The 17,533-nt window shown below is 33.5% G+C and overlaps 1 protein-coding gene across 2 annotated transcripts in view; it reads left to right on the forward strand.

Annotated features, from left to right (window-relative positions):
* Positions 1-495: 495 nt before the first annotated feature.
* LOC111709337 (uncharacterized) overlaps positions 496-17,533 on the forward strand; it is a 67,081-nt gene continuing 50,043 nt past the window's right edge. For both annotated transcript variants that reach the window (XM_023482978.1, XM_023482979.1), the window contains exons 1-7: positions 496-556; positions 3,565-3,664; positions 4,238-4,342; positions 8,933-8,984; positions 10,460-10,516; positions 10,781-10,888; positions 11,227-11,300. In XM_023482978.1, the coding sequence (XP_023338746.1) occupies positions 499-556; positions 3,565-3,664; positions 4,238-4,342; positions 8,933-8,984; positions 10,460-10,516; positions 10,781-10,888; positions 11,227-11,300 (554 nt within the window). In that variant the 5' untranslated portion in view covers positions 496-498. The remainder of the gene's footprint in view (positions 557-3,564; positions 3,665-4,237; positions 4,343-8,932; positions 8,985-10,459; positions 10,517-10,780; positions 10,889-11,226; positions 11,301-17,533) is intronic.

Here is a 17,533-nt window from a genome sequence, read left to right on the forward strand (position 1 = left end):
AGATTAAATAATGTTTGTTCTCCTCTTATTATTATACTTTTTGTTTTTATAACAGAAAACAAATTTTTCAGTTTCCATTTTAAAACAAACAAAGATTTTTTTTGGATTTTTGTTTGATACAAAGACTAAAGTAGAGCAGAAACCTGTGTGCAGATTCATAGCAATTTCTGAACTTCAATTTCTAGAAAGGAACTGAGTTTTTGCTACAAACTCTGATTTCTAATCCTAATATCTTTGCAACCCAATGTAATTTGAAATATCACAGGTGCACACCATCATGCTGAAAAGATATAGTGGTTAGAACATTTGATTTTTCAGCAACAACTCAGTTCCCTTTGCCTAAAAGAAACTGAATGAAAAAGTTTATTTTCTAAACTGGTCACAGCATATGTACTTTGTAACCAAAAGAAATATGTGATTATATTTCCTTTTTTGGACAAATTTATTGAAAGATTAAAAATTTTGAATTTGATTATAAAAGATTATTTTAGATTCAAAATGTCATTGGCTAATCATTTAAAAAGAGGAATAAGGAGCATCTGTGCAAAGAACATAGGTAAAAATATTTGTTTAAAATTAAAGGATTCCTTAATACAGGGGGCATACGTTCCAAAACTAACACTTAAACCATTTATAACACTGAGTGATAGAAATGGTACAAATTGAAAAATTGGGGTTTTAGGATCCTAAGGACAACAATTCCCAATTAAAAACAATTTTTCTGGAATCATAATTAATATTTCTGCAAGAGCTGCAGAAGAACTCCAACCTTACACCGTAGGTTCGTTTCAGAAGATGCAAGAATACTAAAACATTATATGTTAATTATGCAATCAATATGCTGAGATTCTGAATTAAATAACATAAAATATATAAAGTATACTTACTCGTCAAGGTAGAAAATAGAAAAAGCTTTCTAAATTCTGCTGCAATAAATCTTGTCACTCAAGTAAAGAAACAATGTTCTACCAAAAGGTAGAACAATGATATTGTAAATTACTCCCCTATAAATAAAACAATCTAAACTTATGCAATTTATCAATTTAATTTTTTACTCAAACTGTGATGAACTTTCCAACAGAAAAGCAAATATATTTTTGACTTTTGAATTTTTACATGAAAATAAAATTCACCAACATAGGGTCAACCGAATTAAGGTCAAATACCATAGGATCAAATGACAAAGGGTAATACGACCTGGGCTTTAACGCCAAATGGTCAAAAACAAGACAAAGGATAAAACAACAAAGGGTAAAACGAAACTGCGACGAAAAGGCAAAATTTCAGTTTGATTTTTTTTGTTTAATTTTAACTGTTTTTATGCTCATTAGAACTAGCAGCAGCAGCACTCAGCCCCCTAGCCTGTCCTGGCCACAGTGCTTGGCCCAGAAATTGTCTTAACATATCCTAACCCCGTAATAATACATATTTATATGTTATTTTGTATGTTTATTTGAACTACTAGCCTCAGTGATTGGCCCCCTAGCCTGTCCTAGCCACAGCTCTTGGCCCAGAAAGTGTCTGGACCTAACCTAACTCTGAAATAATGAATAAAATATTTTTTCCATTTTGACCCTTTGTTGTTTTACACTTTGTCGCGTTTTTGACTTTTTGAGATTTGACCCTAGGTTGTTTGATCCTATGCCTTTGACCCTAGGTTGTTTGACCCTAAGTCTTTTGACCCTATGTCAGTGACCCATAATAAGCTTATGTTAAATCTACAGTAGCTCCAAAAATTCTGGTTTTTGAAGCATCTTTCAGGGTTTCCATGTTAAAGTTATCTTTCTTGATGAATTTGTTCAGAGATTTCTTTTTAGAAATATGCTCAGGGACTATCTTGATTTCATTCTTATAAAGAAGACTAGAAATTTCATTGCAAACTACATCCATTTTGTCAGGAGACAATATTGTAGCATATTCAATCTTAGGTTGAGTTAAACAAGGTCTGATGTCAAACTTAATTTCATGCCTGTATTTAATAAGTTAAATTATCTCTGTACTAGCTTTAAGCTGCTCCCAGAAAGCAGTGTAACTACTCAATGAATAAGTCATATCTAAACAAACAAATACATTTATTGAATAAGACATAAATCCATTCAATAACATAGTTATAATTTTAAAACAAAATCTAGCTCTTAAAAAGAAAATTCCTCTGAAACTTGGAGTTTGGGCTCCGGAACCTTTTAATCCTTCCTCCTTTGGTTCCTTTGAATCTTTCTTTGGTCCTTTGAATCCAAAACTAGGTTTCCTTTGAAGAACAGTGAACAACTGGTTTCCATCTTTCAAAGACTTGCAAACCTTCTGAATATCCCCACTAAACAAGAATTCCTTGGATGGTTGCATGTTCCGGGCTTCAGATCCAAAAGTCACATTATCCACAAATTGGGATCAACTTAAACTTGTAAGTTGTAACCATCACCCAGTAATCCCAAAGCATTAATTGCTTTCTTACCCTATGTATCTTTAAACTTTACAGCAAGAGTGAAAATATTTCAACAGCTTTTCCCTTAGATCTGCAACCTGAACCTATGGATTTCTATAGTCTGCTGCAGTTTTCTGAAGATTTTCTATAACTAGTTCAGTGGAGGACATTAAATCTCCGTTAGTGATTGGAGTTACCATTGGGAATTCCATTTTTAGTTATTAAATAATGTGGAGTAAATACTTTGAATGTGTGCACATGATATGCATAGAAAAAACACAGTAATGATGACTTTGGAGATGAAAGAAAAACTTGGCATGGTTAATCCAAGTAAGTTAGTCAAGATGAAAAACAGATCTGAGCTGGGGAAAACTTAGCCAGCTCTTCTTCAAGTTTTGATCAATTTTCTTTTTCTCCAAAATTGCTCAAAGGAACAGTCAATAATAAAATAACATGATAAGATGAAGTATCATAAAATATATGATATTTCTGTATGCTCTCAACCCAATACTAAAAAAAAATTCATTATAATTGTTAAAATTAAAATTAAAAAAAATATATGCTAAAAATATACATACATATTGACATTTTAATAATACAATTTTTAAACCAAGTGTTGGGCACATTTGTGAAACCCTAATGAATAAATTTTTTTATTAAAAGGCTCAAAATCATATCAAAAGTTTCCACATTTATTTGTTAATAAGAGAAAAAGTTCCTGTATTTCTAGTTATTGTTATAAATAAGAAAAGTAGGTTTTAACAAAAAATCTTATTATCTGACATAGGTTTTATACCTAAAATCTTGTTTTCTGACGTAAGTGCGTGATGCTTGAAAATTGATATGATTTTTAGTAATTGTCTCAAAACCAGGATATGTTTAAAGATTAAATCAAGTATCATGAAAAAATAAGTCTCACAATTTGTTCTTGGTTTACAATTTTTTTTATATAAAGCATAGCTTATTTTAAAAAAATTTATGGTAGAGTTTTGTCCCACTTGGCTTGGATTTAAAGATATATATACTTGAAAAAAAATACCTTTTAGACTTGGCCCATTTCTAACACTCAGTGTTATAAATGGGCCAATTGTTAGTTTTGGAACTTATTTCCTCTGTAATGTAGAAATTATACTATATTTCAGTGATGGTTATTTTTGGTTTGGTAATCCTAGAATGCTGTGCAAAACTGTATGACATACAAACACTGAATAAACTTGATTCTGGAGATCTTATCAAGAAAAGGTAGACTTAATGCTTTTAAAAGAAACAAATAACTCATGAGAGGGGTATATAAAGAGATGGCCTTTTAATTTTTATGCAATATCTTACCCTACCTAAACCAGGGCAACATTTTCTCTGATTGAAAACAAAACAAAAAACATTAAATTTACCTTTATGCATACAGTTGGGATAAAATTTTCCATTTTTAATGATAGGCCAACACGGGCATCCAAAGAACAGTTTTGAAATGCTGTTCACAGAAATATAGACAAAAGCAAAATATTTGAAGAACCCATGGCATTGGAAACTTAAATTGGTCCGAGCTTTAAAAATAGTGTCCTAGGCTTTTGGGTATGTTTTAAAAACCCAAATTTTCTACACCATTACATTTTATTTTTCAATTTTTGAGCATGTGATGAGTCTAAAATACTTTTTTTTCTGTAGCAAACCTCTTTTTAAAGTCATGAATGCTTTTTGACCATTTTTATTGTTACAGCTTAGTTAACTCAAACATCTATTATATTTAAATTATAATCATGCTTGTTATAAGGTAGCTTAAAGAACTCCAAAATCTTATCCTTTATGATACTTTAGAGATGAGAACAAGATTGTTTGGCATAAGTTTAAGAATACATTTTACCAAGAACTCCAAACTTCAACTGGAATATTTCTTCTTTACAAGGCATACCTAGATGTCAGGTAGCTTAATATAAAAAAACTACAAGATTGAAGTATTTTGGTAAGCATCATTTTAAATTCAAAGCATAGGAAGTCTTATTTCTAAAAGAAAACAGTTTTATTATAGACCAGAATGACAGATGACATTTTTTAACTTATATAAGATGTATTTGTGTCATGAACCACAGATTTGGTTATATTATATTGACTAATGAATAACATTACAGTTTGCACATTCAGGAACTGAATAAGACATTCGGATTTCCTCAAGATAAAAATATTAAGGTTATTTCCAGGTTAAGGAATGAAAACTGGAAGTATTCTGATTTATGGAATGGCAACTGAAAATTTTTCTGGTTTCCGTAATGGAATCTAGTAATTCTTCTGGATTCTGTATTGGAACGGGAAATTTTCTGGTTTATATAAGGGAAACGGGAAATTTTTCTGGTTTCTGTTATGGAAACTGGAAATTTTTCTGGTTAATGTGATAAAAAACCAGAAATTTTTCTAGGTTCTGTGATGGAAACCCAAATTTTAGCCAATTTATGGCATGGAAATGGGGAAAATTGAAACCAGCATTTTTCCAGTTTACAGAATGAAAACCAGGATGTTTCCAGTTTCCATGCAATAAACTGGTAATTTCTGGTTTCTATTTCATCTGGATTTATCCCAGAATTCCACTTTACGAAAAATGTTTCCAGATCGTTTCATTTTCAAAATATAATTCTTTTACCAAAATAATGGCAACCCTAGTATGGAAGGATCACCTAATCTCTATAATTTTTGATGACAATTTTAACAAAAAAATTTCAAAACATTAGAAGATAACATTGGTGCTTAAAATAAGATTGTTAACACGAAAAAAATTATTTTTGCTATTTAAAATTAACCAATTCTACAGCCCTACTATTTAGTCCCAGAATTACAGCTGGGGAATCACTGAGTTTAGTTACACATCTTGTATCCTACAGGGGAAGCTGGAAGCATACCCTAGAAACCAGCAGCATCGCGCGACCAGTCCCATTAGGTGGAGATAGGTCGGCTTACGTCAGATTACCAAACTGGTCGCAATATGACCAGTCCCCTTTGGTCGCGTTAGGTCAGGTTAGGTCAGGTTACGTCAGATTACCAAACTGGTCGGAACATGACCAGTCCCCCTAGGTCGTGTTTGGTCAGGTTAGGTCAGGTAAGGTCGAATAACCTAACTGGTCTCATACTGGTCTTAACCTGACCAATCCACTTTGGTCAGATATGGTCAAGATTGGTTGAGTTATGTCAGGAGACCTAACTGGTTGGAACATGACCATGCCCCTTAGGTTGTGTTTGGTCAGGTTAGGTCAGGTTAGGTCGGGTTAGGCCGAGTTACCTAACTGATCACATACTGGTCTTAACCTGACCAATCCACTTAGGTCGGATTTGGTCAAGATTGGTTGAGTTATGTCAGGAGACCTAACTGGTCGGAACAAGACCACTTCCCCTAGGTGGTGTTTGGTCAGGTTAGGTATGGTTAGGTTGAGTTACCTAACTGGTCTCATACTGGTTTTTACCTGACCAATCCACTCCACTTAGGTTGGAGTTGGTCGTGATTGCTTGAGACCTAACTGGTTGGAACATGACCAGTCCCCTTAGGTTGTGTTTGGTCAGGTTAGGTCGGGTTAGGTTGAGTTACCTAACTGCATACTGGTCTTAACCTGACCAATCCACTTAGGTCGGATTTGGACGAGATTGGTTGAGTTAAGTCAGGAGACCCAACTGGATTGGGTTGGATTAGGTCGCACTTGTTTGCTTTACCTAACTGGTCCTAACTGTTCATAACTTGACCCTTAAGTCAGATTGGGTCTTGCATGGTTGGATTTCCAAACTGGTCATAACTGGTCACAACATAACCAGTGCCCTTAAGTTGGATTTAGGTTGTTTTAGGTCGGATTAGGACCTTCTGAGTTTCGCCACTAGATGTCTCTTTACCTGAAATTTAAATAAAAGCCACTTTTTGGCCTTGGATGGATATAATACCCAAATATTTGAAAAAATAACATTTTTGAAAACTTTAATTTTTAATGAATTAATTGATGTTTTCGGAAAAATCAATGTCAGTAAATTGTGAATTTTGTGACAAATAGAAGTTCTTTTCTACAACAGTTGTAGCAGGTAAAGATTAGTGGGTAAGTATGAATTGATGAATGAATTGTATTTGAATGATATGTTGAATGTATGAACCTCAGGGGGGGGGTATGGTGGTCAGGAGGGTGGTCATGGTGTGATACAAGGGGAGGGGGTAGGGGTAGCAACAACAGAAAGACAGTTATGGTGTAAATGTAATACCAAGGGGGGAGGGTTAAGGTAGCAGTTCAAATATAATAAATTAGGCTCTGTTCAGTGGTTAAATGTAGGATAAATAAATGACTAGTATGGTCATTTGGACATCAAAAGTTTGGTCATTTGGACGTCAAAAGTTTGGTCATTTGGATGTCAAAAGTTTGCTCATTTGGATGTTCAAAGTGACGTTATTTGGAAGTCCAAAGTGACATCATTTGGATGTCCAAAGTGACGTCATTTTGACTTCAAAAATTAGGTTGTGAGGATGTAAGAAGTTGTGCGCAAAACGTCCTCAACATGTCCTCAACACCTAAAATATGCTGTCGATAAACGTCCCACTGGTAATTATTGACGTCCTCATGACGTCCTTCGGACAACCTCTGGTTTCTAGGGTAGATTAAAAAAAAACTTCATCTTCAACTTGATGCACTGAAAGAGAAGTTTAAAACCTTGTGGGAATATAAGCCATGCACAACGATAGTGGTTTTTTACTTGACCAGATGTGAGGACTGGACTGCCATGGAAGATACCTCTCAAGAGAGCTTTCAGGGATCACAACTCCCCATTTTGCACATGGGGTGCAGTTGTGGGTAAATTCCTTAATTCCCCTAACTGGGAAACAGGATAAAATGAAGGAACACAGGGAGAAATCCCTATACCCTTCTTCCTACAAACCTCCTTATCTCTCTCCTACCTGCTCCACAACTAGATGGTAAAATAACTATTTGGAAAGGCCTTAAAGTGTAAAAACTAGAAAAAAAGAAGCAAGAAGAAAACGTAAATTGAACAGAAAAAAAGTGAAAGGGTAATCTCTTGACAGTAGAGATGGGTGCTTATTAACAAGAAAGAAGAAGAAAACTTTGAACTGGAAAAATTAGAAGGGGATTTGAGCTTTACACTATCTATTTTTTTCACTGATAGCAAATAAAGACAAATACACAGGATGGCAGACGTCCCTCACCCCTCTCTCCCCATCAAGAAAATGTTATTGAAAGTGTGTTAGCTAGGAATGAAGGAGCTGACACAGTAACATGACTGAAGCAAAATTTAAAAATAAACAAGGGAGGGAGTAATCTTGCCACTCTCAGTATATAGAATATAGATACAGGCCTCCAAAAAATAGTTCTACCTCTGCAATTTAGCTAGCTGCAGAAAACATCCAAAAAATTCACTTATTTTTTATTTTCAAAATTAGCCTAAGTATGATTAAAGGATGGACAAGGAATGGAAGATCAAGAAGAAAGAATGAAAAACAAGAAATATAGAAGTCTCAAAATGTTATCTTCTGATTTCATATTGAAATTTAACCCATTAGTGACGAGACAAATAATTCTTTCTGATCTTGCTGAAATTCACAGGGTTAACTCATTATACTGTCCATGGAGTAGATCTAAAGTTTCAATTTTTTTCAATGAAGGGTTGTGGAGATACAAAACCCGGCACATTTTGTCCATCTTGGCATCGGTCAAAATTGACCATACAGGGGGGTGTGTATGTACTAAACAGGGTGTGTGTGTGTATTCACTTTACTAGGCGTGGTTTATATATACTATACAGGGTGGGGGTTATATATATACAGGAGGGTGTGTTTGTAAATATACTATATTGGGGTAGGATGTATACTGCACAGTGTGTGCCTAAAACTGGCATTTCCACTGGGCGGTCAAAATTGACCTGGTGGTCAAAATTGACCTGGTCCGAGACGGTAAATTTTGACCGGGCAGAAAAAAGACAAAAAAAGAGCAGTAAACATCACCTTTTATAACTGAACATAACATTAGCATATAGTTGACATATAAATGCACACTTTTCATAAAAACAAATAATTTTTAAAAACATTTTTTCACTGATTTATACCGGTTTCAGAATTTAAAGATGTTGACATTGTATTTACCTCCCAAGTGAAGCCGGTTTAACCTATCGACCTGTCACCTATTGGCAAAACTCGGCATATATGTAGGAAGGATCTGGAATAAAACGAGACAACATTTGGTTTAAAAATGAAGGCTCTAAAAAATAAAAACCTTACCCGGTCAAAATTGACCGTCCCGTCACTAATGGGTTAAAAATATTGTAAAATTTATTTAAAATAAATTATTAAAGTTAAAAAATTAACCTATTCATGCCACATTCCAGTTTCACGAAGAAAAGTGCTTTTTAAGTTTTTAAATGATCTGGTTGTTTATGAGACATATTATTTCTTCATGTAAAAAAGTCTTCTACATTAATTGTGATCCTGATATATAACTATTCTAAATATCACTTCCAAATGATATATATAAAAAATTTTTTTAGACAGGAACCAACTGTCAGAATTATTGGTTATCTGAATCAACATCCTCCCAGGGTGAGTTTTTATCTTATTCAACATCTAATTGAAAAATTGCTTTAACCCAAATACCTTGCTTATGTAAAGAGTAAGAGGATTTATATGCAAAACCAGATGCCTCAATTGGTTTAATTAAGAAGCCACAGAATGTTCTCTTTTCTTCCTTTTGTCTTCAATATTTTGAACTTTAACTTAAAACAGATCACAATGTTTGGTTTGCAACTTTTTGGCCCCTTCAAACCTTGTTTTTTTTGAGGCCTTGCTTACTTTAGGGGCCTAAAATTCTGCTTTAAACAAATATAAAGCTATACTTAATGACATCTAAAAAAATTTGTTTTAAAATATATGGTATTTTTCATACAGAAGAGATGAGTAAAAAAATCACAATTTTAGCTTTCATTTAGTAGGAGAGCATCCTATCCTATAACTGATTTAACAAATTTAGACGTTTATAACCGTGTTGTTAAATTCCAACCATGCTTAGCACCTACAAATGATTAATTATTGGATAACTAGATTTTTAATGTTGATTGTTTGCATTCAAAACTTATACTGCAGTCAATGACATAATATTCAAGTGTACTGAGCATACACACTTATAAATAAATTCCTAATGCATTATCAGGACTATCTTTGCTTTAACTTATAAAAAGACTAAAACTTGGTTTTGAAAAAAAAATGTTGTAAATTTAGTTTTACAATTTCACAAATTTAGGACATTCTGGTTATTAGCCCCCTTCCCCAACTAACATATTTTGGACAAAAGTGAAAAGAATCAGCCTTTTCTAACTAACACATAAGGCTAAAAGCTGAGCTTTTATACTTACTGCCTGAATCCACTTATGGAAACTGCTACATTCTACCAATACTAGACTAAATCTACATTTAAATCTTCTTCCATTTATTAGATTTAATATTTCATATATCTATGCCTATGCAATGTCAAAAGTAAGCAAATTGGGATGAGGCGAATAGAGTGGCACAGGAATCACTCTGCACAAGGAAACAGTGCTTTCAAATTTTGCTGATAAATGAATAGACGCTATTAATAAGACTTAAAATACCAAATTAGTTTTCTGGCCAATTCCAACCTTTTTAAATTTTATCTATTCCCCCTCCCCCCCCTCAAAAAAAAAGTTTAAAATAGACTCAATTCCTTTTCTGCTTGTACTTCCTGCTACTCAGCACAATTGAAAATAATCAACTTTCAAAGAGATGATTAGGTTTGTAAATTTTGCAAAGAAATTTTGCACAACTTTTTGCACACAGAAGCCTTTAAATGAAATTTGTACAATCTTTGCTTGTACACACATGGTTTAAGATAAATGTTTCAATTATATTTGCATATTTGAAAAATATTAAATGTATGATAAACACTTTTTTTGCTTTATTACTGACTTTTGCATTCATTAATCCGGGGTGATTAGGTCTCAAAAAGCCAATTTGCTTATCACCATTACTTACTTAATGATCATAAAAAAATGCAAATGCAGATTGAGACATATTGTAAACTGACCTACAAAACACCTGATGAAGATGTTGTTCGAAAGGTGAGTTGATGTACTGTACTAAACCAAGCTAATTAAAAACAAAATTCTTAATCTTAATACAGTAAAATATAAGTAAAAGACTGCCCTGAATATTTAGCATTTTAATAAAAATCAGATTGCACTGACCTAACTCAAAATTTCAGAATTTCAAGTAATGTAATATTAAAAGCATTATGAGAAAAAATTTGGGGGGGGGGACATAAATGGATCAATTAAACTAACTATGATTTAAATAACTATGATTTAATAAATTAATGAATTTAGGTTAATTATATTCAGCTTGACAACTGGTATTTTTCTAAAATGAAAAACAAAACACACCAAGCAATCATTTACCAGCCATATCTAATATCTTGTGACCTTCCCCCCATGGTTAGTTAAAATTTATTATCTATTTAACAAGCTAGATGTTTTGCTCTAGCAATCTCATTTTAGACACTTTCATCTTGAAATTTCCTGACTTGTAAAAAATCTAAATAATCAAGCTCTTCGCTCATATTTATTTGTTTACTATGGCTGGCCAAACGTCTGGACCGTATGGGCAGAAATTCTTTGAGTAAACCTAGGCTAAAAAAATTTTTTTTTGAGAAATGAATTTTGAAATAAGAATATTGTAATATCACCCAAAACTCAAAATGAGAACGGAAACTGTAATACACATTTAAGGTTAAACTTCAAAATTTTAGTTATTAAATTTATTTTATTTTTAGAATGAAACTAGGTTACCTACTGCAGTGTCCCTGGTAGAGGATAGAGCAATTAAAGAAGTAACAAATAGACTCAAGTATAAAACCTTAGTTGCACTAGTCATTTTGATTATTATTTTACATCTGCCTTTTAATTGTCTCCCTTTAAGCAATTACAATGAAAATCTGTTTACCGCAATCGCAATGGTGCAATTGAAAGCAATTTTAGCTCAGCGTAACATTAGTTTTCTCAAAGCAATACCTTATTCTATACAGGCTCTTCTCAATGCCCAAAAATACAGGAAGAGAATGTCTAACTCAAGTTTCATCGTAATCATATAATAAACCAAAAAATGAACAGAGACTGAATAACAAGACAAGCAAATCAAGAAAGGATGCCTGTAGTCATCTGTTAACCCAATTATGACAAGCCATTTTTGACCTTAATTTAATATTTGGTAAACTAATTTTATTAAAGGAGCTTTCTTTATCAATGTAAGACCTGTTATCCCTTGTGGCCTAACATGTTTTCTGAAGCACCTCTGAAGCACCAGATTCTAATCTATTGTTCAGCTCATTAAATTGGGACATTTCATAAAATACAAATCAACTTTCTGAAAAAAATCCACAACTTTTTTTATTTTGAACCGTTTATACTTTTTTTAAGGATTTTATATGTATATATATTTTGAATATGTAGTTTCTTCACGGATCAGTGAAATAGACCTATATTAACCCATTAGTGACGAGACAAATAATTCTTTCTGATCTTGCTGAAATTCACAGGGTTTACTCGTTATACCGTCCATAGAGTAGATTTAAAGTTTCACTTTTTTTCAATGAAGGGTTGTGGAGATACTAAACCCGGCCAATTTTGTCATTCTCGGCATCAGTCAAAATTGACTATATGTACTATACAAGGGGGGTGTATATATGCTACACAGGGGGGTATATATATACCATACAGGGGGTGGAGTGTTTGTACGTTACGTAACAATAATGTGTAACGTTTGGATATATTCTATATAACGTGAACGTTAAACGTTAACGTTATAGGAGCTCATACCTAATGTTAACGTTATATGTTAACGTTAGAGGAATATACCCCCAACATTAGCGTTTTGTGGAAATGTAACGTTATTTTTCTAATATCTACAACTTTTTTGACCATAACGTAAAGAAATGTTTTATTTCCAAGGGGAGCTTGAAAGTCTAACCTTTGAAAAATGAATTGTGATTTGATTGAATATTGTAACGAAAGGATTTCTATTTCAAAGTTTAACTTATAAAAAGTGTAACGTTGTATAACTGAAAAATGAATTACTGTTTATGAAAATGTTTTGAAATGTTTTCCCTTATAGTAAAATGAAAAATTCAACGTTGCAAAAATGGATAATTATTTTAATAATCAGGAAACAAAAGTTTTTTTTACAGAGTAAAATTTCAATAATGTAAACGTATAACATTTAAAACATGTAATTCTGTAAATCATAATGTTACATAACTATTCTCTCAATACTAAATTGATTAGTCTAATGTTAGATATATGTCTGATGAAAATGTTGTTCTTAAAACGTTAGACTATGAGGGCTGAGTTTTAATTTCAAAAGTGTAACAATAATTCGGTCAATCAAAACATTTCAAAACTTCTCTAATATATCAATGTAAGAGATTCAACTAATGATTATAAGAGCAAAGTTTCTTAGTTCACTTCACCCCCTCACCAATGTGCTCAATCTGTAGGGGTAAATACATATGAACATGATGTTCCATTATTAATATTTTGCACTTAAACCCCTATAATTTTTATTCTCTACTTACTAAATGATTTTCACTAATTCTCCTTCCTGGTAAGATTGGATCTCTATTGCATTGAGCTTCAGCATCAAACACTTTGATGCTGGTTATAAACACCCTACTATGTAACCGTTTCTAGAACCTGTATCTATCCAGGTACAGGTCAGCTTCACTTAGCAATCAATGGTTAAACCCAGATACAACCTCGTCAAGGTATCAATGTCAACTAGGCCACAAGCTATTAATCAATAATTGCCAAACCAAAGGGCACAATCAGCTATCAATGTCTACACAGACACAAGCATGTACCTATCAATGCCTCAACTAGGACAAGATTTTGAGCTATCATTGCCTCAACTAGGACACAATCTTGTAAACTATCAATGCCTCAACTAGGACTTGATGTTCAACTCATTCATCTAGATCAAGAACACAATTACTCTCTTGCAGTAATCAAAGCAGAGAGATGTGAAGCAGAAGTGTTCTTGACAGAAATGATGAAAAGATTCTCAAAAAAAATTATAGCAAGGGACAGGAATACCTAGACAAGAAACAGAAAATTGGAGGAAGAGACAAGATGAGCTCATACAGTCAAAATGAAGTTATATTTACATTTATAGTTACATATTTACAGCACAGTTAAGATGAATGTTGACTATTTGATCAAGGGGCTAGGACCAGGTTTTATACGGGGTTTACTAAAGTTTATTTCACAAGTTGTACTCTAGATTTTTACATGAGAAAATGAATTTCCTTCCATCCACTTAAAATGGTATAATGGTATATCAATATATTTTAGAAAATACTGTATATAAGAATATAAACATTTTAGTTTTTATCTTTTACATTAAACATATCGAACATCAATTTCAGATATTGATATTTTAAGTCTACAAAATGTTAAACTATGATGAAGTAGAATGTAAATACAAGTAAGTCTCTTCCTACTTAAATCTATAAAATGGATTGTCTAAAAGGATTTTTTGCGAAAAAGCTATACAAATTTGTTCAATTTTCTATACTTTGCTCTTGCTTGTTCCAATCTAAAAAATTCAGTTAAAATATTTAATTTTGCTACTGTGGTATTTTTGCAACCAAAATTAGCAAAGAAGCAAAGTAGCAACTTAAACTAGCAACTTTGATAAGATCACACCTCAAGTTATCTAACCTTTTTGTGATCAATTACCTTTCCTAATAGATAACATCATACTTCTCCATCATACGGATCAAACCTTTATACGATTACTTATCTTTGTAACCTGATAACATTGCACTTTGAACTATCACCATCATACGGATCAAACCTTTATACAATTACTTGTCTATGCAACTATTAACACCCAAAGTAATAAATATGCTTTCATTAGGTTAATCACATTTATTTACATATATTCATAAATGTATACATAATCACAATATAGAGACAATAAAATGGTTTAACGACACGCCATGATCCCTTTATGTATTAGGTTTCTCTAGCTTGATCTTTGAGCACTTTCTAGGTTAATTTATCAAGTCTTGTGTGCATGACTGATATATTATTCAGCCCATCAATCAGCTCTCCATCTCTTTCATTCCAGGTTTGCTGGCTGACCCGCTCCTGCATGATCCGGAGCAGATCTACCACCTGGTTGGACAACCTAGTACTGATCTCATCTCTACTTGAGTTTGGGTACATACACTGTACATAATTACATACACTGTACATTGTACACTTTATGTTGTACATTGTACAAAATGTATTTAGGCAATGGGAGGGATGCCCCCCCCCTTAGGGGGATGATTCTAATTTGAAATATTAGAATAATAGGCAATAAATTTCATAAGCTAAGCTATATTGGATATTGAACCCTAAAAATACTTGGCCTCAATATTTGAAAATTTACTGAATGACTATTGAAAATATAATTGGAAAACAAACAGTTAGGCTAAACCCATTCAATAAATAATGGGGTTGGGCTTGGCTGTGTATTGAATCTTGGGTTAAAAAGGGTTGATACCCCTTTTTTCACCCAATTGGAAATATGTGCAGTGCTGCGTAGGGGACTGTACCAACCAATAGCATACTAGTTTGCACAGGTCTCCGTTCCGAACATAGGTGCGTCATGATCCCCACCAATAGGGTGAAGGTAGACGCCAAGTACTGTTTGAATTCAAAACACAGTAATACTTAACAAAGGGTAGAGATAAGCACATCAAGGAAAATGGGCAAAGTTGATCATTCCTATCCTGACCAGGATAAGAAGAGGTCTTCAGGTATGAGGTATACCCCAGACTTAAATTATTTAGACAGACGGACTTTTAGTTAGTTACTCTATAGGAATAATTAAGTTACCTAGACTGTAGGGTAGATAAAAATCTCTAGACTACTTCATCCTGAAATAAGAAAAGTAAGAATATTTTGTTCAATTTTATAAACTGTGAGTCTTACAGGATTAGCAGGTTATAATATTAGTTTCTAGTTCGAAAGAATTAGAAACTATAATTACTTGGGTTTTTTTTTAATCCCTGTAATCAATCATATATATATTATCAGTTTCAAGTTCGAAAGAATAAGAAGTTGTAATTTCATGGGTTTTTTAAAATCCCTGAAATTAAGTATATATATAAACTTGTTAGTTTTGAGTTCGAAAGAATTAGAAACTATAATTTCTTGGGTTTTATAATCCCTGAAACCAAGTATATATATATAAATTTTTTAGTTTTGAGTTCGAAAGAATTAGAAACAACAAAATTATTAATTTCAAGTTCAAAAGAATTAGAAATAAACAACCTTTGGTTCATTTAAGAATCACTGGATAAAATAGACCAAGTTCCAAGGAATTAAGTCTTAATTACTGTAAAGTCCCGAGTTCATTTTAATTAAGGACTGAAAAAGTAAAATTTAAATCCTTAAAAATATTCTCTTAAAATTATTCTTAAGGCTGCGCGGAAAGATTAAAATTAATTAATCTTTAATGATGCCTGGAGATGAGAATAATCCTAACCTCCAGCTTGCTGGAGCCTCCACTGGGACAGGAGAAAATACTATCCCCCCAGTGCCAGGATTACAGCAGACTGGAGAAGTAGTTCCAGACCCTACTCTACGAGCAGTAGTTAACCTCCAAACAGTGTATAATCCGAATGGAGGATCTCCTGTAGAGAGGGAGAACGTGAGGAATGGAGCAGATAATGAACAAAGGATTCAGAATGGAGGTAGCAGACGTTCCTCTGGTCAGAATCCACCTGCTCCTCCTCCTAATCCAGTACAGAGTGACCCTCCCATCGCTGACATGGCGTTGAAGGAACGGAAGTTCTCCGTGCTGGACAGGCTGGAACCTACAGGAATAGAGGAGGAAGACCGATATGTACCCGACCAAAACAAAGTCCTGTTCAGCAATATGAAGTGGAATTTTGATGGACAGGACAGTTTTGAAGATTACGTGGTACGTATTGGAGGATATGCCCTTACATTAGGAGTAGGTGAAATATGATTCAAAAACACATTATTTCAATCTTTCCGTCCACCCTGCTCATTTATTGTGTCAGATATGGAACCTTCCATGTCCATATACAGGAAAATGAGCAGGAAGGAATATGTACAGGCCCTCCATGATAGGTTGGAACCTAACTCTGCTTGTGACCTCATCTATACACAATTTAAAGAGAGGACACAGAAAGCAGGGGGAAGTGTATGACCTGTATTTAAGAGACAAATACAATCTCTTTATACAGTCTTTCCCTGCTGGAAAAACCAGAATTTTTAAAGAATTCTGTGAATCCAGTATTAGAAGATTACATAATGAAATCCTGAGGAATAAAGCCCGCGACTTCCTCTCGATACAGGCCCTCAATGGTTTTAGAGTTGAGACTTTTGATGATTTAAGACGAATTATCCAGGTTTCAGTTCAAAATATTCAAGTTAGAACCATTGCTGGAGAGCTTGATGCTTCAGATGCAGTAGGCACTGACATCCGTCTTATGAATTCCAGTTATACTAATGCTGCAAGTTCCCGTGAAAAAGAAAGGAAAAGCAGATATGAAGTAAATGTAATAAATGAGAATGTTGATGAAGAGGAAATTGCGGCTTTTAGAAGGTTCAAGAAATATCAGAATCAGACTGGTTATAAAGCTAAAGGGATAAAAGGATTTACTGTTCCGGGGAACAACCTCCAGAAGACCACATTTGCTATAACTGTAACAGGGAAGGTCACTTTAGCAGGGATTGCCCCCGGAATAATTTACCTGGACGCTATCAGAATGTCAATAAGGTAGAGAAATCCAATCCTGATACCTCTGATGATATTACAGGAGACCAGGACACTTCAATCTCTGATTCCGATCTAGAAATAGATTATGTGAAAGAGAAGAAGAAACCTAAGCCTAGCAAAGTGAAAAGTAAAAAAGGTCGTCGCCATATCTATCAGATAGTTGAAGAACAGGGTGAGCAATTAGTTCACTAAGTGCTAAAATGTCTGAAATTTGCACCCTGAGCTCACAACTGTCTGAAATGATGTCAGCAATGTCAGGACGGAAGGGTGAAGTAAACGCTCTG

Source organism: Eurytemora carolleeae, unplaced genomic scaffold, assembly GCF_000591075.1.
Source record: "Eurytemora carolleeae unplaced genomic scaffold, Eaff_2.0 scaffold958, whole genome shotgun sequence".
NCBI classification, from domain to species: domain Eukaryota; kingdom Metazoa; phylum Arthropoda; class Copepoda; order Calanoida; family Temoridae; genus Eurytemora; species Eurytemora carolleeae.